The sequence below is a fragment of the Felis catus genome, chromosome C2 (assembly GCF_018350175.1).
Source record: "Felis catus isolate Fca126 chromosome C2, F.catus_Fca126_mat1.0, whole genome shotgun sequence".
In the NCBI taxonomy this organism is placed as follows: Eukaryota; Metazoa; Chordata; class Mammalia; order Carnivora; family Felidae; genus Felis; species Felis catus.
In genome coordinates this window covers 152,003,152-152,020,921 of record NC_058376.1, presented here as the reverse complement: position 1 = coordinate 152,020,921, position 17,770 = coordinate 152,003,152, and the positions used below count along the sequence as shown (strand labels likewise).

General features: G+C 48.8%; 1 protein-coding gene across 4 annotated transcripts in view; it reads left to right on the top strand.

Moving 5' to 3' along the window:
* ACVR2B (activin A receptor type 2B) overlaps window positions 1–14,196 on the top strand; it is a 39,758-nt gene extending 25,562 nt beyond the window's left edge. For 3 of the 4 annotated variants that reach the window (XM_023260731.2, XM_006936530.5, XM_006936529.5), the window contains exons 8-11: window positions 1,278–1,392; window positions 2,106–2,244; window positions 2,340–2,470; window positions 4,074–14,196. In XM_023260731.2, the coding sequence (XP_023116499.1) occupies window positions 1,278–1,392; window positions 2,106–2,244; window positions 2,340–2,470; window positions 4,074–4,268 (580 nt within the window). In that variant the 3' untranslated portion in view covers window positions 4,269–14,196. Of the gene's footprint in view, window positions 1–1,277; window positions 1,393–2,105; window positions 2,245–2,339; window positions 3,096–4,073 lie in introns of those variants that run through there. The other variant, XM_045037860.1, reaches the window with a different exon arrangement.
* The last annotated feature ends 3,574 nt before the right edge of the window (window positions 14,197–17,770 follow it).

Below are 17,770 nucleotides of genomic sequence, written 5' to 3'. Positions count from 1 at the left end.
CTGAGCCACCCAGGTGCCCGTCTTTACGTTCCAAAGAAGAACGTGTGTATATGTGGGTTATGGGTATTGGTATTTGCTGTAGCAGAGCACACACATTCCATTCAGTGTCGGTGATGACATCACAGGTGTGCAGCCTCTGGAAAACTCTTCTCCTGAGAGAATGAACTCACAAGAAGACAAACGATGGGTTATGAATGCGAAACATTTTGATCTTGCGGTTCCCCGGAAACAGTGGCAGGGACTCTTTGAGGTCCTGGGGCTACACCTTGACACCACCGTGTTGACTCGTCATTGTAGTCCTCGCTGAACGCAGGCACTGTTCCAAATACCAGGCCACATCGGTCTCGTTACCTGAGGAGAGTGTCCATGAGCCACTTGTTGTCTGTGAGATAGGTGTCGTTTTCCCAGCCCCATTGTACAGAGGAAACAACAGTAGTGCAGGGAAATTGGGTATTTTGTCATCAGACCTACAGGGGACGGGAACGAGCCTTGGAGTCCGGGAATCCAAGCTCAAGGGTCCCTTGTGGTAATAACATCAATGACATTTAAGGTTGACAGTATGAAACTGCAATTTTTGTAGGTCAAAAATGGTTGAATATTGACTCTTCCGTATGGTTCAGCCTAACGATAGTACCCAGTAAGTGTGCCGGGGTGGCCCTAAGTATGTGTATCTCCCACTCCCTGAGTCTAATCGTCACAGCAAGACTGAGACAGGTACAGGGGAGACTGAGGACCGGAAGTGTCTCTGCTAGTGAGAGGTGGCGCTGAACTCACATGCCGGCACCCTGCTCTTCACGGCCTGGTGGCGGGCCTGAGCCCTTCAGGGGCCTGCACAGAAACCCGGGCAAGTTCATTAACCTCGTCACTCACATCCCGCATAACGTACATTCTTCCCAGAAGACTTAATCCCGGGCCGGTATGCCTGACCTCGGCCACTCTGAGAACATAAGGGCCAGCTTTTGATTCCGTGGGGACTGGAATGGGGTCTGCCCAGCCATTGCGGGAGGTGTTGCTTTGACAAGTGTGGCAGAAGTGCGGTTAGAGATGCTCATGCTGAGGGGGGTGAAGGGTGGGAGGATGTCCTAGAGCTGCCCGCCTGTGCGGCTTCATAAAACTCCACCTTGGTGCAGACCCTGACCCCCAAACAGGGTGGGGTGCCCTGGTGTGGGGGCTCTAGAGCATAGCCTCCAGTATCTCGGGGGTCACGGTGGGGATCCAGGATCAAGGTAGCTTGGACCACGGTGTTCACCTTCATCTCGGTCTACTTGTCTGCACAGGGACTTTAAAAGCAAGAATGTATTGCTCAAGAGCGACCTCACAGCCGTGCTGGCTGACTTTGGTCTGGCTGTTCGGTTTGAGCCAGGGAAACCGCCGGGGGACACTCATGGGCAGGTAATAAGCCTCAGGGGGGTGCAGGATGGGGGCTGGCACAGGAGCGGACCCTGCCCTTCTCGTGCCCAGCTGGCAAGACACAGGGGCAAGGGCACTGAGCTCAGAGCTGTCCGAGAACTCCAGGAACAACGCTTGTTTTACCAGTGGGGAAAGCAAGGCCTGGAGGGCGGCCTCGCCTCGGAGGCTGGTTTGTCAAACACAGCTGCTCCATTGGGGTCAGCTCTCAGCCTTGCAGCCTCGGTCTCTGTCTCTTTCAGCGCAATTACTAAGCAGTATAAAGTAGAAGGAACTATACTAAGAATCCAAAAACCTAGAAAAAGTAGCTAACAGTTAAGCCTGAGGAAATCATCCTAAAACAACTGCTGTAAATATCTTTAAGTAATCTTTACCCTCTTGGTTTTTGATCTTAATCTCAGTAAAGCAGACACCGTCTAGGCAGCCCCTTGTGCTGGCGGAGTAAAGAGGCAGCAGTTCCAGATTAGATTATTGTTGTCTCGAGTGTGATATTTTTAAGTTATTCCTGAGGTATAATACACACCATGACTTCTTGTGACCTCCCCGTGAATGTGGCGAATCACGGATTGTCCTCCCTCGTGGTATGGTCTGAATGCTGCCATCCTGGCCCCGTCTGGTGCACTCAGGAGGTAGCTCTCGTGTCCAGCTGTGAGTACGTTTGTGTGTGGCCACTGGCACCTTCTCCTGTCCTCCTCTAGGTGGGCACGCGGCGTTACATGGCCCCTGAGGTGCTTGAGGGAGCCATCAACTTCCAGAGAGATGCCTTCCTGCGCATCGACATGTATGCCATGGGGCTGGTGCTGTGGGAGCTTGTGTCCCGCTGCAAGGCCGCGGACGGTGAGTGGGACGGGAGCCCCGGGCATGCAGGGCGTGGGACGGGGAGCAGCGAGTCCTTGGGGTGACCCTGCTGGGCTCTCTCTCGCCCCCCCCAGGACCCGTGGACGAGTACATGCTGCCCTTTGAGGAAGAGATCGGCCAGCACCCGTCACTGGAGGAGCTGCAGGAGGTGGTCGTGCACAAGAAGATGCGGCCCGCCATTAAGGATCACTGGCTGAAGCACCCGGTGAGGGGCCTGGGTGGCAGGTGACTCTGCAGGGGCACAGAGAGGGGAGCCCCTCCATATGTGACAGGAACCTGAGGTCGAGGGAGCATGGGATAGAGAGAGAGGATGCCTCACAGGCAGCCGGACAGTCCTCTCCTCCCCTGCCTGGTCAGAGGCCACTTAGTGCCCTGCCTCCCTTCCACGGGAAAGTATCTGGGGAGGTTTCGTGCTGGCCGGGGAGGTGGCTCTGGGTTTGGGCCCAGAGTAAGGGGGCCTGACCGGTCCATCAGGGCGCCCCCATGTGGACCATTCGTGCAGGGGAGCCGACTGGCCCTCGCCCTGACGCGGTGTGGGTTTGAATCCTGGATCGGCCAATCAGTAGCTGGGTGACTTCTGGCAGCTTTCTTTCTTTCTTCGTTATTTATTACTTATTATTATTTATTATTTGTTTATTATGTATTATTATTATTTATTACTTATTACTTATCATTATTATTTATCATTTATTTATTTATTGCTTTATTTCTCTGAGCCTTTGCCTCCTTAGGGTAGTAGTAGATTTAACTGGTTACCGTAAATGGCTTGGCAGGATACTTGTCGCGTAAATGCTTAATATGGACTAGCTCTAATTAAATATTCTCTGTTCTCTGCCTTCATTATTTTCTGGGCACGGGCTGAGCCGTGAGTCTTGGCTCCTCCAGTCTGGGGATACTGTACAAAAGACCCCAGCAATGTAAGCCATTTCCCTCTTGGAAGGATGTTTGCCTCCAGCTCCTTTGAGCCCCTCCCTCTGCTCACCTCAGGGTTAATTTAGAAACAGGATAGCCTCGAGGCCATTGGAGGCTAGCACCCTACCCTACATACCATCGGGGGTCAGGCTGTTGAGGCCAAGTTCAGCTGCAGTGCTGCCTCCTGGAACCGGGGGCTGGAGACGGAGAAAACTGAGACACGGGGAGATGTAGGCTGGGCCAGAGCGCATGCCTTCTGCCTCAGTCTCCCAGGGCAGACATGCTGGGGTGGCCGGTCCAGTTCCCTGATGAGGAGCCCGAGGCCCAGAGAGGTTTCGGGGTGGCCTGGTGCTGGGTAGGCCAGAGTCCCTGGATGCGGGCATTTGCCTTTCCTGGCACCACTCAGTGTGAGCCAGCATAGGGTGTCACGCTACATGCCCCGGACTCTCAGGAGGGGTCCAGGGGTTGTAGGAAGTTGGGCGGGATGAAGCCCTCCTGTGGTCCCCACTGTGACTGAGGCTGCACTGTGGGTCCTTACATGATTTGGGATTCACATGGATTTTGTTTGAATATCACTGCCCTAAGGCAAGCAGCTGTGTCTGTCCCAAGAGGGGCCTGGGTTCCGCCCCCCACCCCCACCCCCGCCGTCCCTTCCTATGTTGAGGCTGTGGAGGGAGGCCAGTAGGGTCAGGATGGCGGCTGCTGGGTGGGAAGGCGTCCTGATTCCTGCGGTCTCCCCCGGGCCTCTGCTAGTCGACCTGCTGCTGGGGCTGGGACCAGGGGGCTCTGCCTGACCCTCGGTCACGTCTCAAGTTTGCCCGTCCCCCATGCTTGTCCTCACTGAGGGGCACCGTCAGTAACAAGGCTGTCCTCTCCCTCTCCCTGCCGACGTGCAGGGCCTGGCCCAGCTCTGTGTAACCATCGAGGAGTGCTGGGACCACGACGCGGAGGCTCGCCTGTCTGCGGGCTGCGTGGAGGAGCGCGTGTCCCTGATCCGGAGGTCAGTCAACGGCACTACCTCGGACTGTCTTGTCTCCCTGGTGACCTCCGTCACCAACGTGGACCTGCCCCCTAAGGAGTCGAGCATCTAAGCCCAGGACACGAGTGGATCTGAAGAGGAAAGGAAAAAAAAGTTGTGTTTTGTTTTGGAAATCCCGTAACACCAACAAACACATAAAATGCAGCTGCTATTTTACCTTGACTTTTTATTATTATTATAATTATTATAATTATTATTATTAATATTATTTTTGGGATTGGATCAGTTTTTACCAGCACATTGCTCTACTGTATCGCAAACAGCGGGCACGTCAGCAGGCGTTGAGGTGCTGAGCTGTGAATGCAGAACCAGCGCCATGCTGAAGAGCCTCAGCCACCTCCTGTCCCTTGGGGTTCATTTTTCCCGCTTTCTCTTTGTCTGTTGTCTCAGAATCTGTGACACAAAGAAACCCATCTCCTGTCTTAGGAAACTTAATGCTGCAAACTCTACCTGGAGGAACCTTTGAAGACTGTTACATAAGAACACACCTTCCTCCGAGGAGGACTCTCCCCCTGCCCTCACCCCCTTCTCCGCTCCCTTTTATTGTTTCTCTCCCTTTTTAGACAGTGAGTTTAAGAAACAGCAGACGTGTCTTTCACGGATTAACGGGTGTTGCCCTGACCGAGGCGGAGCTGGGCTGAGGATGCGGATGGTTTGGACCGGAGTTGGCAGGGGAGGGCGGAGCTGGGGATGGGGTTTGGAGCAGAGCCACACTGGACTCGGGCACACCCGGAGCAACATCCTTTGCTAGGAGGCTGCTTCTCAGGTAACCAGGAATCGAGGGGAAGGACCGTGTGGAGGCCGCGCGCTCACGGCCAGAGCGGGGTCTGGAGAAAGCCCGAGAGCGGGTGCGGCTCTGCCCCGTTTTCTCCCCCTGCCTCGGGCTGGGGCGCTGGACAAAACATTTTCTCTGCCCTAATTTTAAGGTTAGGTGAGGGTAGAAATCCTCATGCTTCAGTGACTACGTTCTTCTCGAGACGATGCTGTAAATACGTGTAATGGAGGAAGAAGTTAAAACCCATGGCTTCCTCCCGGAACAGTTCAGGGAAATGCCCACGGGGCGCCCCGCACAGCCAGGGCGAGAAGATTCCCTGGGTGGGGCTGCCACCTGAGAGTCCTGCGGCGCTGGCTCTGCCCTGTGTGGTGACACTGCTGTCCCTTTACGTGGCTCGTGCGCACGGCTTTCTCCAGACCCCTCGAAGAGGTGCATATTCTAAGAACCGTTTCTCTATTATGCCATAACCTTGCTCTAGTCAGTGAATGTTCCTAATGCTGCTGTTTCAACATTTGAATTTTTTTAATTTATGAAACATGCAAATTTTTTTAAAAACGAAACACACGTCCGCATATACACACATGCTTTGCTATGTGGCTTCCGAGGTTTAAATTTTGAAAAGTAAAAAGAATGAAAACTTCACGACCACAGACCACCTCAAACCAGAAATACCTCAGAATTTTCTACTTGTGTAAGTTTTATTATATATTTTATTAGTTGTGTTGTCTCGTAGTAAGTATATTTTAATGTAAGTTGGCTTTTATGACAAGGAAGTTTGAAAGAAATAGAGAAAAAGAAAAAAAAGTTTGAGTCTTCTAGGGAGTGCTACCATTTTTGTTTGATAACGCCCTCTTGTAAATAATTGTCATCAACTGTCGGTTGGCCGTCTGGGCCGTGTGGGCATTCGTCACTCTTGTTTGCGAAGGCTTTTCCCTCTGGTTTCTTGAGACTTTTGATTAAAAACTGGATCTTTTTCATCCGGAGGGTAGGCGAGTTGGTGAGGTTTTGGGGAGAGGTTGACTGGGGTGAGAATGGGAGAGGGGTTGCCTCCTCTTGACTGACTTGGAGGTTCACATCTTTCCCTCGACCCGATTGGTCAGTGTTCAGAATGACAGGTAACCCCACTTTCACTTGGTCAGACCGTGGCCCTTAGACCCGCTTGAGGTAATTTTCCTTGGGCGGCAGTGATAGCGGAGGGGGCGGGCAGCACCGCGGCGACTCGGGGCGGCCTGTGACGGAGCAGCGTGTCCAGAGTGGTGAGTCCTCGCTGCGGCCTGGGGTCGCGGTCTGAGAGCACACGCTCCCCACTCTGCACGCCGTGTGCCTCTGGGGCCTGCCGCTTGGCCGTGTCCTTTGCTCTGCGTGTTTGGGCACAGGGTGCTGTGGGAGGTGACTTTGTGGCCCTCCCAGAGCTCTGTTTTTGCTTCATGGGCCAGGCTGTGAGCTGGCCAAGGTGGTTACAGGGACAGGTCTTTTGTCGTCGTTGTTGCTGTTGGGTTTTTTTTTTTTTTTTTTTTTTTGGTAAGCTGTGTTGTCTTTTTTTCTTCTTCTTCTTCTTCTTCTTCTTTTTCTTATTTTCTTTTTCTTTCTTTTTTTTCTTTAAAAACTATTTTGTGCTGTGGTATTTTTCTTCCCTCGGAATAATTTTTAACAGCAAAACCGGCCTTACAGCAGTTGCTTTTCTTTTCCACTTATTTCTTTAAAAAGCTTTAAATATTTATTGAAAAGTGCCATATCTAATTTCTTTAGCTTTCACCTCAGGCAGTGCGTCTCTACTTTTCCGGCATCTGCTTTTCACCCTCAGAAACCAACAAACCGCTAACGTATGTAGCTGATTCACTCATTCTGGCCAGTGTGGGACACGAAACCCCTGCCTCTCCGTTTGTTTTCAGATTTTGTCTGGGTGAGTTTTCTTTCGTGTACCGGCTTGATCCTTGTAAGAACCAGTTTGGGCCTGGCCGTGAAGGGTTGGGCCGTGGCCAGGTGTGGGACCTGCTGGTCAGGACGCAGTACAGACAGGGCAGGCCTTCCTGTTGGCCTACAGGCCTTTTATCTGGGTGGGCCCCCTCTTTGCTGACCCTGGGCTCCGCTGCCGTGGTGGCTTTGGGGTCCTGGCACCAGAGTGAAGTGTCGAGATGGTTCCTGTGGGGGGGGGGTCTCGGGGGACCAGTTCTTCGGCCTTCAGGCTGCCTTTCCCTCGTGCTGTGTCGTAAAACGTACCCATCAGGCAGTATCCCTGACTGCTGCCGATGGCAGAAGAAGAAAAAAGATCTTTTTCCGGGGACGCCCCTCGGAGCCTGGGTGGGTCTTTTGCCTCAGATAAAGTGTCTGCTGTCATGTATCCTTTGGGGAGCGAACCACTTAGAGCTCTGGTTTGTGTTTATCGGGTTGCAGGGCCTCTGCCTGTGCTCTTTTCCACAAAGATGTCACGCAATGTCCACTTCTGGGGAGCTCAGAGAACCACTCCCCCTCACCCCCCGAGCTCTTGTGGAGACTGGGGGGAATGGAGTCTGGCATCATTTTCCCTGTCTGTGGGAGAGGCTGCCCCATCTAGGGTGGGAGGGTGGCCAAGTCAGGGGAGAGAAGTGGCCAAAGATCCTTGCTCCTTCCTTTCTGGTGTTCTTGCATCCACACAGGCTCCTGGCTGTAGGCTGCTCTTTGGGGGAGAGTGTATTATTCGAAAGCACACATGATGACTGGGAAGACATCCTGAGCCAGAGAAATACGGGAATGAGCAAGAGGAGGAGGAAGCAAGGGGTGGGGGTGGGGGGGGGGGACAGAAGCCACTGTGTCACAGTGTCCTGCAAAGAACTCTTAATGATGGGCCAGGAGAGGCCCTGGACACAGTCCTTAGGGACTAGCACCATCCAGGTTTTCTCCTGGGACCATTGGTCCCTCACAGGAGTCCTTCGAGGGAGCTACTCTGTGAGGGCTGTAGGTGGAGCCTTCTCGGGAGGAAGGGAGGCGGGCTGTCAAGGCAAGTGGTGAGCATCTCCGGCCTTCGTTGTTTGGCATGGCTTTCTTGTCCCATTGGTTCTGTAGGTGTAGTGCCTGGAGCGATCAATGCTGCCTGGGGAGGGGATCCCCGCGTGTGCTGGCTGTGTCTGACCCAGAATTCCTCCTGTCTAGACTTGGGCACGTGTGTAGGACAATAGAGGTCTTGTCCAGCTCAGAACATCTTCAGGTGGCTTGAGCCTCCTGCTGATGTATTCTCAGCCCAGTGAAGGATCTGTCCTCTCCAGGCCACTGAGCTAGTTCCCTCCACTGCCCCTAGGGGCCAGGCCATTCTTTTGTCAAGCTTGTCACGTCATGTTTTAGAAAGCAAAGCAGGTGTTCCTGCAGTTCTGCGAGGTTACCTTTCTCTCCAGTTGCCATGTTCTTGCTCCTTGCTATCCCTACACTCTGCACTGAGCGCTTGGGCTGTGTGTGGGGGGTTTCTTTGGTGGGAAGCCCAGCTCTGTGTGTGTGCGTGCGTGTGTGTGTGCGTGTGCGTGCGTGTGTGCATACTTGCTGTGTGTACAGCTCAGAAAGCCTGTCACGTGGTCCCTGTGCTCTGAGCCATGAGGGTAGGGAGGCGGCTGTGCCATCTGGAACGGGAGGACCGTGTGGCCCTCTTGCAAATGGAATTCTGCCTTTCTTAGGATGCAGTGTAAAGTTCTCAGTACATTGGTAATATAAGGATTTGGTGGTTTTAGCAATACAGTAAGCATGTGTTAAGTTATATAAGGTTTTAGAATGGGTACTAGAAGTCGAACAGCCAAGTGTTATTCCTCAGAACTTGGCTCACTAGATGAGTATCTGAATTGGAAACCATTTCCCAGGAGTTAACTTCGTTTGATCCTCAGTCTCAACTATTTCAGTAGCCTGCTGGGTTCTTAATGGCTCATCTTTGGAAAGCTGGCCAGACCCAGTTCACATTTCAAGGGCCTCCTAGACCACATCTTTCCAAGAAGCACAGTCAATTTACTCGTCGACACCCCTACCCCACCCCCCATCCAGGGTGAGCATCGAGAAAGGAAAGAGGGCAAAGTGGTTTTTCTTCTCATTTGGGTGCCATGAATTCCTTGGTTAATGGCTGTTTGTAAAAGCTGAACTAATAAAATAGTAGCTAATCCGTGTTCAGCCTAGTAATGACGAGTTTAAGTGTTTATCAACGGTGATGTTTTAGGTCAAGAAACGGGCCCAGTAATGCAGCTGATGAACTATTTATCTTCTCAGTCTAGATCTAATAAATTCAGGGTTATATGCATGGTTGTTTCAGTAAGATTCCTGATAGTTGATTTGTAACCAGCAATCCACCTATGAATGTATCCCAAACCTTTAGAAGGCTTGGAATAGTTTTTTAAGATAACGATTTAGTTTTGTAGCAAAAAGAAACTGAAGTTTAAGATGCACCCCCCCCCCCCATCCCCGCCTGGAAATTAATTCAGTTGACTCAGCTTCCTTTTGAAAACAGTGGGTCCAAGAGACCCATAAACTCAGCAAATAAAATTCCAAATTATCTAGAGGGATATTTTGAATCTTCCTATTTTATACTCATTTTGGGTCCATTGTAAACTTTGGTTTGGACACGATTTTGAATTTAAAGGATTTACCACTGTTTAAATTTTACCAAGCTTTTACATTTTCGTGACTGTATCTTCCAGGTGTGAATGAAGCAGGACCTTTTGACTGTGGTCCTCCACGTATCCCTGTAGTGCCAAAACCAGTGATACTTTATTTGCTCCTGTGGCAGCTTGCAGAGATAAATACAAGTGGTTTTTCCTCACAAATTAAAGTGCATCATCTCTAAATGCCAGTGTGTGGTGAAGGGCCCTGTGCCGCCCTTCCTCTCCGGGAGTGTCTGTGGACTGTCTGGGGCCTACGCAATTCTGAGAACCACTGCATGCCAACCACAGGACCCTAGAGAAGCATATGCTTGGGCACATGTGTGTATGCAGCGGATTATCCAGACGTGGGCCCTTCTGGACATCTGTGGGAAAGTGTTACATTTATTTGCAAAGTTTACATTTTTGAGCTCACAGTTAGGAGAAACATGACCCATTATTAGCTAATGCTTTTTAGGCAGGTGAGGATGGGTTTGTGTTGGTTTTTTGGTTTTTGTGTGCGTGTTTTTGTTTTTGTTTTTGTTTTTACAGATGGATGAGTTCTGTCTCGAGTTCTGGGAACTTCTGCTGTTGGTTGGGCATGGGATCATTCTCTGTTTCTCCCAATCACATTTGCATCGGAATGTTGTTAGGTAGCGTTGTAAATAAAAGAATAGGTTATATGATAGAGATATGACACTTGAAATTTTACTTTAAAAGATCTATAGCTCTACATATATATTTAGTTATATCACCTGACAGATTCTTCTGCACAGTGTGGAGATTGTTTTATACCACAGATTATTTTTATAAAGTCTAGTGAGTTTGATGCGAATGGTTTTGTAATCAGAGTAATGAGCTTTACCTTTCAGGATAAATATACACTGGAGTGTGGGTGGTGCGGGGCTTTTACCTAGTGCTTGTATGGACTCTCGTGATACACTGGCAGATGGGAGGCCATTCGCTGGGTCTTGTTTGGCTAAAACCCCGCTTGGGGCTGTGTGGGACGGTGATGCTTTGGCTCAGCTCCCTGCAGATTGGGAGGCGAGAGCCTGTGGTATGTTTTACATTTGTGCTTCCTCCTGAGATACCTTCTGAACAAAGGGTTCTGGGATTAGAAATTAGTTTGTGCGTTCCTGCCGTCGGATGTAGTCAGTCGTATGAGGGTGTTTTGAGGGACAGAAATTATATGGGAGTGCAGATTGGGGCGGGTTGGGACGAATAAGGTTCAGGCTATAAACATTTGAAATGAGAGTTTGGGGATTTGAGTACTCCACAACACTGAATTATGCAGGACCAAATTACCCAGTTTTTAAGACGGAATTTCCAGTTTAGTAACTACTCAGAAAAGGAGGGTGTTGTGTGGATGCAGCGATCGAGTTAAATGGGGAGCTGCCAGGCACGTTGTGTCCTCTCTGGTCGGGGCCTCCTGGACGTGAGAGTGCTTGGGGCAGCTCCCTGCTTTCATCAAGCGAGTCACAGCCAGGAGCCCTCCGAGGAAGCTCAGAGCCCCGTACCAGAGGGCACCTTCTAGCTGTCACTTAGCCCTTCTGCTCTTCCCGCAAAGGTCAGCACGACTGCCATGGTTATGGATGGTGGTCTTCATGTTAGCCTTTTTATTTTGGGGTAGAATGCGGGTGGTTATTTGGGTGAGGCTTTTGACGGGGATACAGGGAAGGTGAGCAATGACGCTAATCTTTGTATCGTCACTGCCGCTTCTGAGGCTCAGCCGAAGGCCTGCTCCCCAGACCCACGCCGCTGTGCTCAGAAGTACATGGATTGGGACAGTTTTGTCAGGAGCGTCCCTAACGTGTCATTTTAAACCAGCTGTGTTTTTATTCAGTCTGGTTCAGAGTGAAGTTTTACACTCTACCCCTTTTCTACTCGGAATAAGTTTAGGTTCAGCAGGTCCAGTAGCGCTCCAGGAACTAACCCATCGCTCCTTTCCCTGCTCCCCATGAAAGAACGTTTCTCTGTTCTCCAGCCACGCGTCTCGGAATGTAATTCTGTTGTGCCTTTGTTTTTGTCACCTGCCTCCCCCCAAAAGCAACTGCTGTAAGCTTTTTTCTACTTGTCTTTTCTAGCCCGAAACCCCACCTTTTTCCTTTTTCCCAGCTGTAATTTCTGGATGCAGTTCTGTGCTCCAGGTATTGTAAGAACCAGTTACCTCAGACCTCATGTTGAACAGTGTCACCATCTGGGTCCTCTCGGTACTGCAGGCTTGTAACGTAACGCACGCAGGAACCCTGCCAAGTATGGGCACTTACTTGTTTTAAAGTTAAACTCTTCCCAAGGACTGAAAGAGGGGCTTCTGGCAAGCTCCTCACTGTACTGTGGTGGGATGGGTCTAGAGTGTCATCTGAACGGTGCTTCCTGGGTTCCTCTTTGAATTCTGCCATTTTCAGTATTCTTGTGTCTGCATAGGCAAAGTGATTCAATTGGCTGGTCTTGCACACAAATTAGTTCCAAAGATGAGCTCTTTGTAACACATTTCCAGTCATTAAAACTCAAATGTAGAACATTCCTTTAAATGGCAGGATTAAAAAACCCACCATCCACCACTGTGCATTTTGGGAAGATGTCTGTAGCATATGTTGCTGTGAAATTAGGCCTTGCGGGATATGGCTGTTTGTCATTTTGATGTATTTTAAATAAATATATATATATATATTTTTAAAGAGCCTTTTTTACCAGTTCAAAAAGTTTAATTAACCAGCAGTCACCACATCTGAATTTTTGTCTCTGGGGCATAGATGGCAGACCAAGATTAAAAGTGGTAATTCAGCCATACGAGCGTGGGCTGCCTGCCTGGGCTGTCCTGCTGACCGTGGGATGCCAAGGTCAGTGTGTTCCCAGCGGGTTCTGATCAGCCCTCGAAGTGTTTGGTCTCTGCCCTGGTCAGCGGACTGTTGACTTCAGTCCCTGCAAGTGCTTTACTTTAGCCCAAGTGGGGTTTTCTCAGAGCACTGCCACAAGCTAAGTGTACGTTTAGCCAAATAATTTCTCCATAAGGGAAAAATGCGCTCATTCAAACGTTACCAGCGATGACAGAGGTGAGAGTAGGAAAGATTAGACAACATCTGGGTTTTGATTTGGAAAGTGTCCAAGTCCCTGTCGAAGGCTGGCTGAGAGCCAGTGATCATACAGAGAGATGCTTAGGAGACCCCACCTGGAAGTGTTCAGACCTCCTGTGAGTGGAGGGATTGTTAAAACGCCAGCAGCTTTTTCCCCCCGTTTTTTTCCCTAGAATTCTGTAAAAATGCAAAGAAAATTGAGTGGTACTTAAGAATTGAGGGTGAGGGTTACCGCAGAATAGAAGCATACTTCTAGATTTCAGTTCCATGCCACAAATCCACACAATGCCATTTTTCAACTGTACAAAAGAATCTGCTTATGAATTTGACATGATCTTAACAGTAGCATCAAAGGGCCGAATTTTTCACCTGTTAATATTTTTTCACATTTGTCCTTGAATCTGATAACTTCACAGTACTGTAAATTTAACCTACATTGAGTTTGATGTCAATTCTTGTGAAAAGAGCTTCTGCATGTAACAGACACACAGTTAAAGAACACAGCAGAATACAAGATTTGCAGGACCAGTTTTGGAACCGACAGAAAATGTCACCTCTCATTTGCCATCTTATGTATCAGTTTTACCAGCTACTTCTAAATTTGTACATTATTTGTAAGGAAAAGAAGGAAAATCCTAAGGACTTGTCTAACTTAGTGGAGAATGTGTGTGTTGGGTTTAGGATGGATAGCAAAGTCTTACTGAGCTGTGTTATCTAACTTGTATATAACAATTGTAATTAAAAGTTTGGATTCACCTGTTTCTTGCAGTTTAAAACAATGAATAATTACAAACTCTGGAAATGTGACTAGTATACAACTTAAGGCTGTAGAAGTGAGGAAGCTCTTCAAGTGCTAAAAATAAAGATTTCTAGTTTTTGGCTCAAATTCAGTAAGTACTGTTTGTATACCAGGATATGTGAGATGTAAATGTAATAGGTCACTTTCACCCTTGTAGCTATAAAATAAAAAATTTGTAGAACAGAAATAGCTTGTACTACTGAATTAACAAAAAGTTATACTAAAGTATCATGTTTAAAATACACACACACACACACACACACACACACACACACACACAGAGTTAAGCTTGTTGCTGTTACCCTGTCTGGATTTGAAAAGTGTGCGGACTTATATATATACACACACATATATATATATAACACACACGCATATACACACGTATATATATTATATACATGCACACATCTAAAATGGCCTAAAGCAGACATCCATGTAATTACAGTTGCAAAATGAAGACATTTTGGAAAGAACATTGTATCATAGTTCATTCATTTGCAGTGGATCTTTGTTCCTTTTTACTGTGGTAATTTTAGAAATGAGTGTCAAGTTTGAAATTAGATCTGCTAAGTTGGGGTTTTGCTGCTTGAACTCTGCACTGGGTCCTCAAATAAACCGATGTGAATGTAGTTTTTTCCCCCTGTGTGAAGAAGCAGCCACACCCCAACAGAATAGGAGGAAAAATCTAGAGCTATTTCAAGTTTTATCTTTTTGTATATGAAAATAAAATAATAATAATTAAACTACCCTGGTGTCTCTCTTAATCACGTGGCAGGGGATTGAGGTTTCTTTTCATGGGGATTAGAAATAAATATAATGGTGTTTTCCACTTACAGGGCTGACTCAAAAACACCCCTGTGAGTTCCTGTGTGGTACACGTACAGTTGTTAATGGTTGAGTACGTAGTCTACCATGGTCCTGTGGTACTGGAGCTCGGCACGGGTCTTCATTTCTGCCCTTCAGAAGCTCAGGACCTAGTTGGAGACACTGTGGGCTTCTAAATGGACTGTCCTGGGACTCGGGGTAAGTTCCTGCAGGGTAGGGGTGTATTTACCAAATTTCCAGCTTTTACCCACTCCCCCTAGTTCTATACTTTGCAGACAACTCTGGGCAATATTTTTGTAAGTGGAGCAGAGAAGCCTAGGATATAAGTGTTACTCTGGATTACTGCGGAATACTGGCTCTGCCATTTCTAAACACAGCTGAGTATCAGGGTCCCTGTAAAATAAAACAATATAGTTATGGGGCACCACCCCAGATCTGAATCAGTAAGCCAGGTCTCATGTTTTGGAGTTCTTGACTTCCCTCACTAGATGAAAACATGGTTCCCTGTTAATAAAACAACGATAGTCTCTATTGTCTAACAAAGAAAACGGGAAAGCCCCAGAAATCACTGCTTTCCTCAGTAACGTAGGTTTTTTTAGGCCCGTGACTAATAATTGCTAAGTGGGGAAATGCCAGCTTTGGATCCTCCTCCTGGTAGGGTTAATGCCCTACTTACTATTCATGCTTTAAAAGGATTAAACAACCTGTTTGGAACTCTTAGCAATTTTCAATGAAGGGACCCTTTATTTTGGGACCAGTTGCCCAGCTCGTGGTCCATTCGGCTCTTTCAGATTTAAATTTTTTTTTTGTTTGTTTTTTCAACGTTTATTTATTTTTGGGACAGAGAGAGACAGAGCGTGAACGGGGGAGGGGCAGAGAGAGAGGGAGACACAGAATCGGAAACAGGCTCCAGGCTCCGGGCCATCAGCCCAGAGCCCGACGCGGGGCTCGAACTCACGGACCGCGAGATCGTGACCTGGCTGAAGTCGGACGCTTAACCGACTGCGCCACCCAGGCGCCCCTCTTTCAGATTTAGATAGTTCACCTTTTACTAGTGAATGTCTCTGATGATAAGTGCAGAGAAGGAAAGAAAGGCTGACCTTGTGGAATGAGGACCTTAAAGCTAGAAGTACTGGAAGGTTGGACCCGAGAGGTCATCTGGTCACACTTCTCCTTCAGCAAAGGAATTCTTTCACCAGAAGGATCTGGACGCAGAAGCTGATTTCTAAAAACAGGCTTGCTCAAGTGAGCAAGTACAAGAGGGTGCAGGGGCCATTAAGCCTGCCCTTCCACTCCTTCCCTTAAGTCTCCTAGTTACCGTCCCCTAGTTACAGTTCAAAAACCGCTGCTCCAATTCCTTCATTTTAAAGGGGGGCAAACTGGCCCAGAGGGAGATACCCTACCCTGACCCAGCCCTTACTTCCAGCTCTTGACCTCTGGGGACCAAGTGAGGGGTTCACTGTTGTTTCCACATACAGGATCTGGATGAGGAACCATCACCTCCCATTTATCTCTGGTGTCTATCACAGCACACGGCACTTAGGAAGGCCTTGAGCAACAAACGCCTCTTGAATGTACGTCGTAAATTCTGGTACAAGTTGCTGAGGTAGCTTTGAAACCTACCGTCAACACCAGTGCTGTCTGGTTGTATTTGTCGGGACTCTTGATTGCAAATGACAGAAGCCATTAAACAAAAAAAGGTGGGGGGCGTGGTTACACGAAGGATCCTGGGGCAAAGGGCCAGGCAAGCTTTGGTAAAGGCAAGATGCGACCGGGCTTCAGGCGTCTTGGAAGCTGGGATCACAGCACGGCAGCCCTCCGTTTCCTCCTGGGTTGCTTAGCGCAAAACCAGATGCATCTGCTTTGTCCACTTAGCGGGAAACAAGGCTACAGATGGGGCCAGACTTTCAAATGTCACAGCTCTGCTACCTGGAGAGTCTTGCAGATCCACAATCCCTGGAAACATTCTGGTTGACCTAGCTCAGCCAATTAGGGTCAGAGGTAGGGGACTGATGATACGGAACCGCTTTATAATAGGTATTCCTGGGGAGGGGACATGGAATCCGGAAGCTGTCAAAACAACATCTGTACTTCCTTCCTTAGCTGGATGTCGGGAAGGCCTCCTGCTTAAGTCCATGTGGAGTGCTGTCGATTGCACTGCAAAATGTATTTTGAGTGGGAGTGCATAGAACATCTTACTTACTTTGTCAGCCGTCATTCAGCAGTCTGGATTTTGTGTTCTATCAAGACAAAAGAGGACTATGTAAAAATCGCTGATGTTTACAGAGCACTTAGTGACATACCCCGGGTTCTTCCCTAAACTCCACATGGCAATCTTTATTCTATTTTTTTAATTTGTATTTATTCTTGAGAGGGAGACAGAGACAGCGCGAGCAGGGGAGGAGCAGAGAGAGAGGGAGACACAGAATCCGAGGCAGGCTCCAGGCTCCGAGCTGTCAGCACAGGGCCCGAGGCGGGGCTCGAACTCCTGACAGCAGGATCGTGACCTGAGCCGAAGTCAGACGCTTGCCTGTCTGAGCCACCCAGGCGACCCTCTGCATGGTCATCTTTAATCCTCACCAGAAGCCTATGGTCTAATCACCTTCATCATACTTATTTTATTGTTTATATATACAAATAAATTTCACTTAATATATGGAATTTCTATATATATTTAATAAATATTTATTTATTTATTTTTAATTTTTTTTCAACGTTTATTTATTTTTGGGACAGAGACAGAGCATGAACGGGGGAGGGGCAGAGAGAGAGGGAGACACAGAATCGGAAACAGGCTCCAGGCTCCGAGCCATCAGCCCAGAGCCCGACGCGGGGCTCGAACTCACGGACCGCGAGATCGTGACCTGGCTGAAGTCGGACGCTTAACCGACTGCGCCACCCAGGCGCCCCATAAATATATATTTATTAAATATCATTTAATATATGGAATTTATTGCTATTATTCCCATCTGAGAAAGAGGAACCAGAAGCCCTGAAAGGTGAAGTTAACACACCTGAAGTGGAAAATGGTCGCGCACCCAAACCCCTGCGCTCTGATTCACGGCCCTAAGCCACCACGGAGTACTGTCTCGTCAAGAGGCTCCTTAGGATGTACAAAGCTGTTTTGAGAAGTTAGGACTCCTGTACTGTGACCTCGCAGCCAGGTGTCACGAAGACATCCAATGTGGCACAGGTTTTGGAATGAGACCGGAGTTGGGATCGTGGCTCTGAAGCCTTCACTGTAACCATGTGCAGGTGGTTTCCTCACCTATTAAGTGGCACTAAAGGTATTTTCTTCTCAGGACTCTCTGTGCACACCACTGCGCCCTCCAGATGTCAGGCCTCCCACCTATCACCCGATCAAAGGGACCAGGGGCGGAGCGGGGATACACCCGGGCCGCCAGTTTTGTCACCAGGGGGCGCCCGAGACTCTCAACGCGGAGGGTGTGCGCCTGCGCCCTCACCTCTGGCGCCTCCAGAGGGGCTTGTACCGGG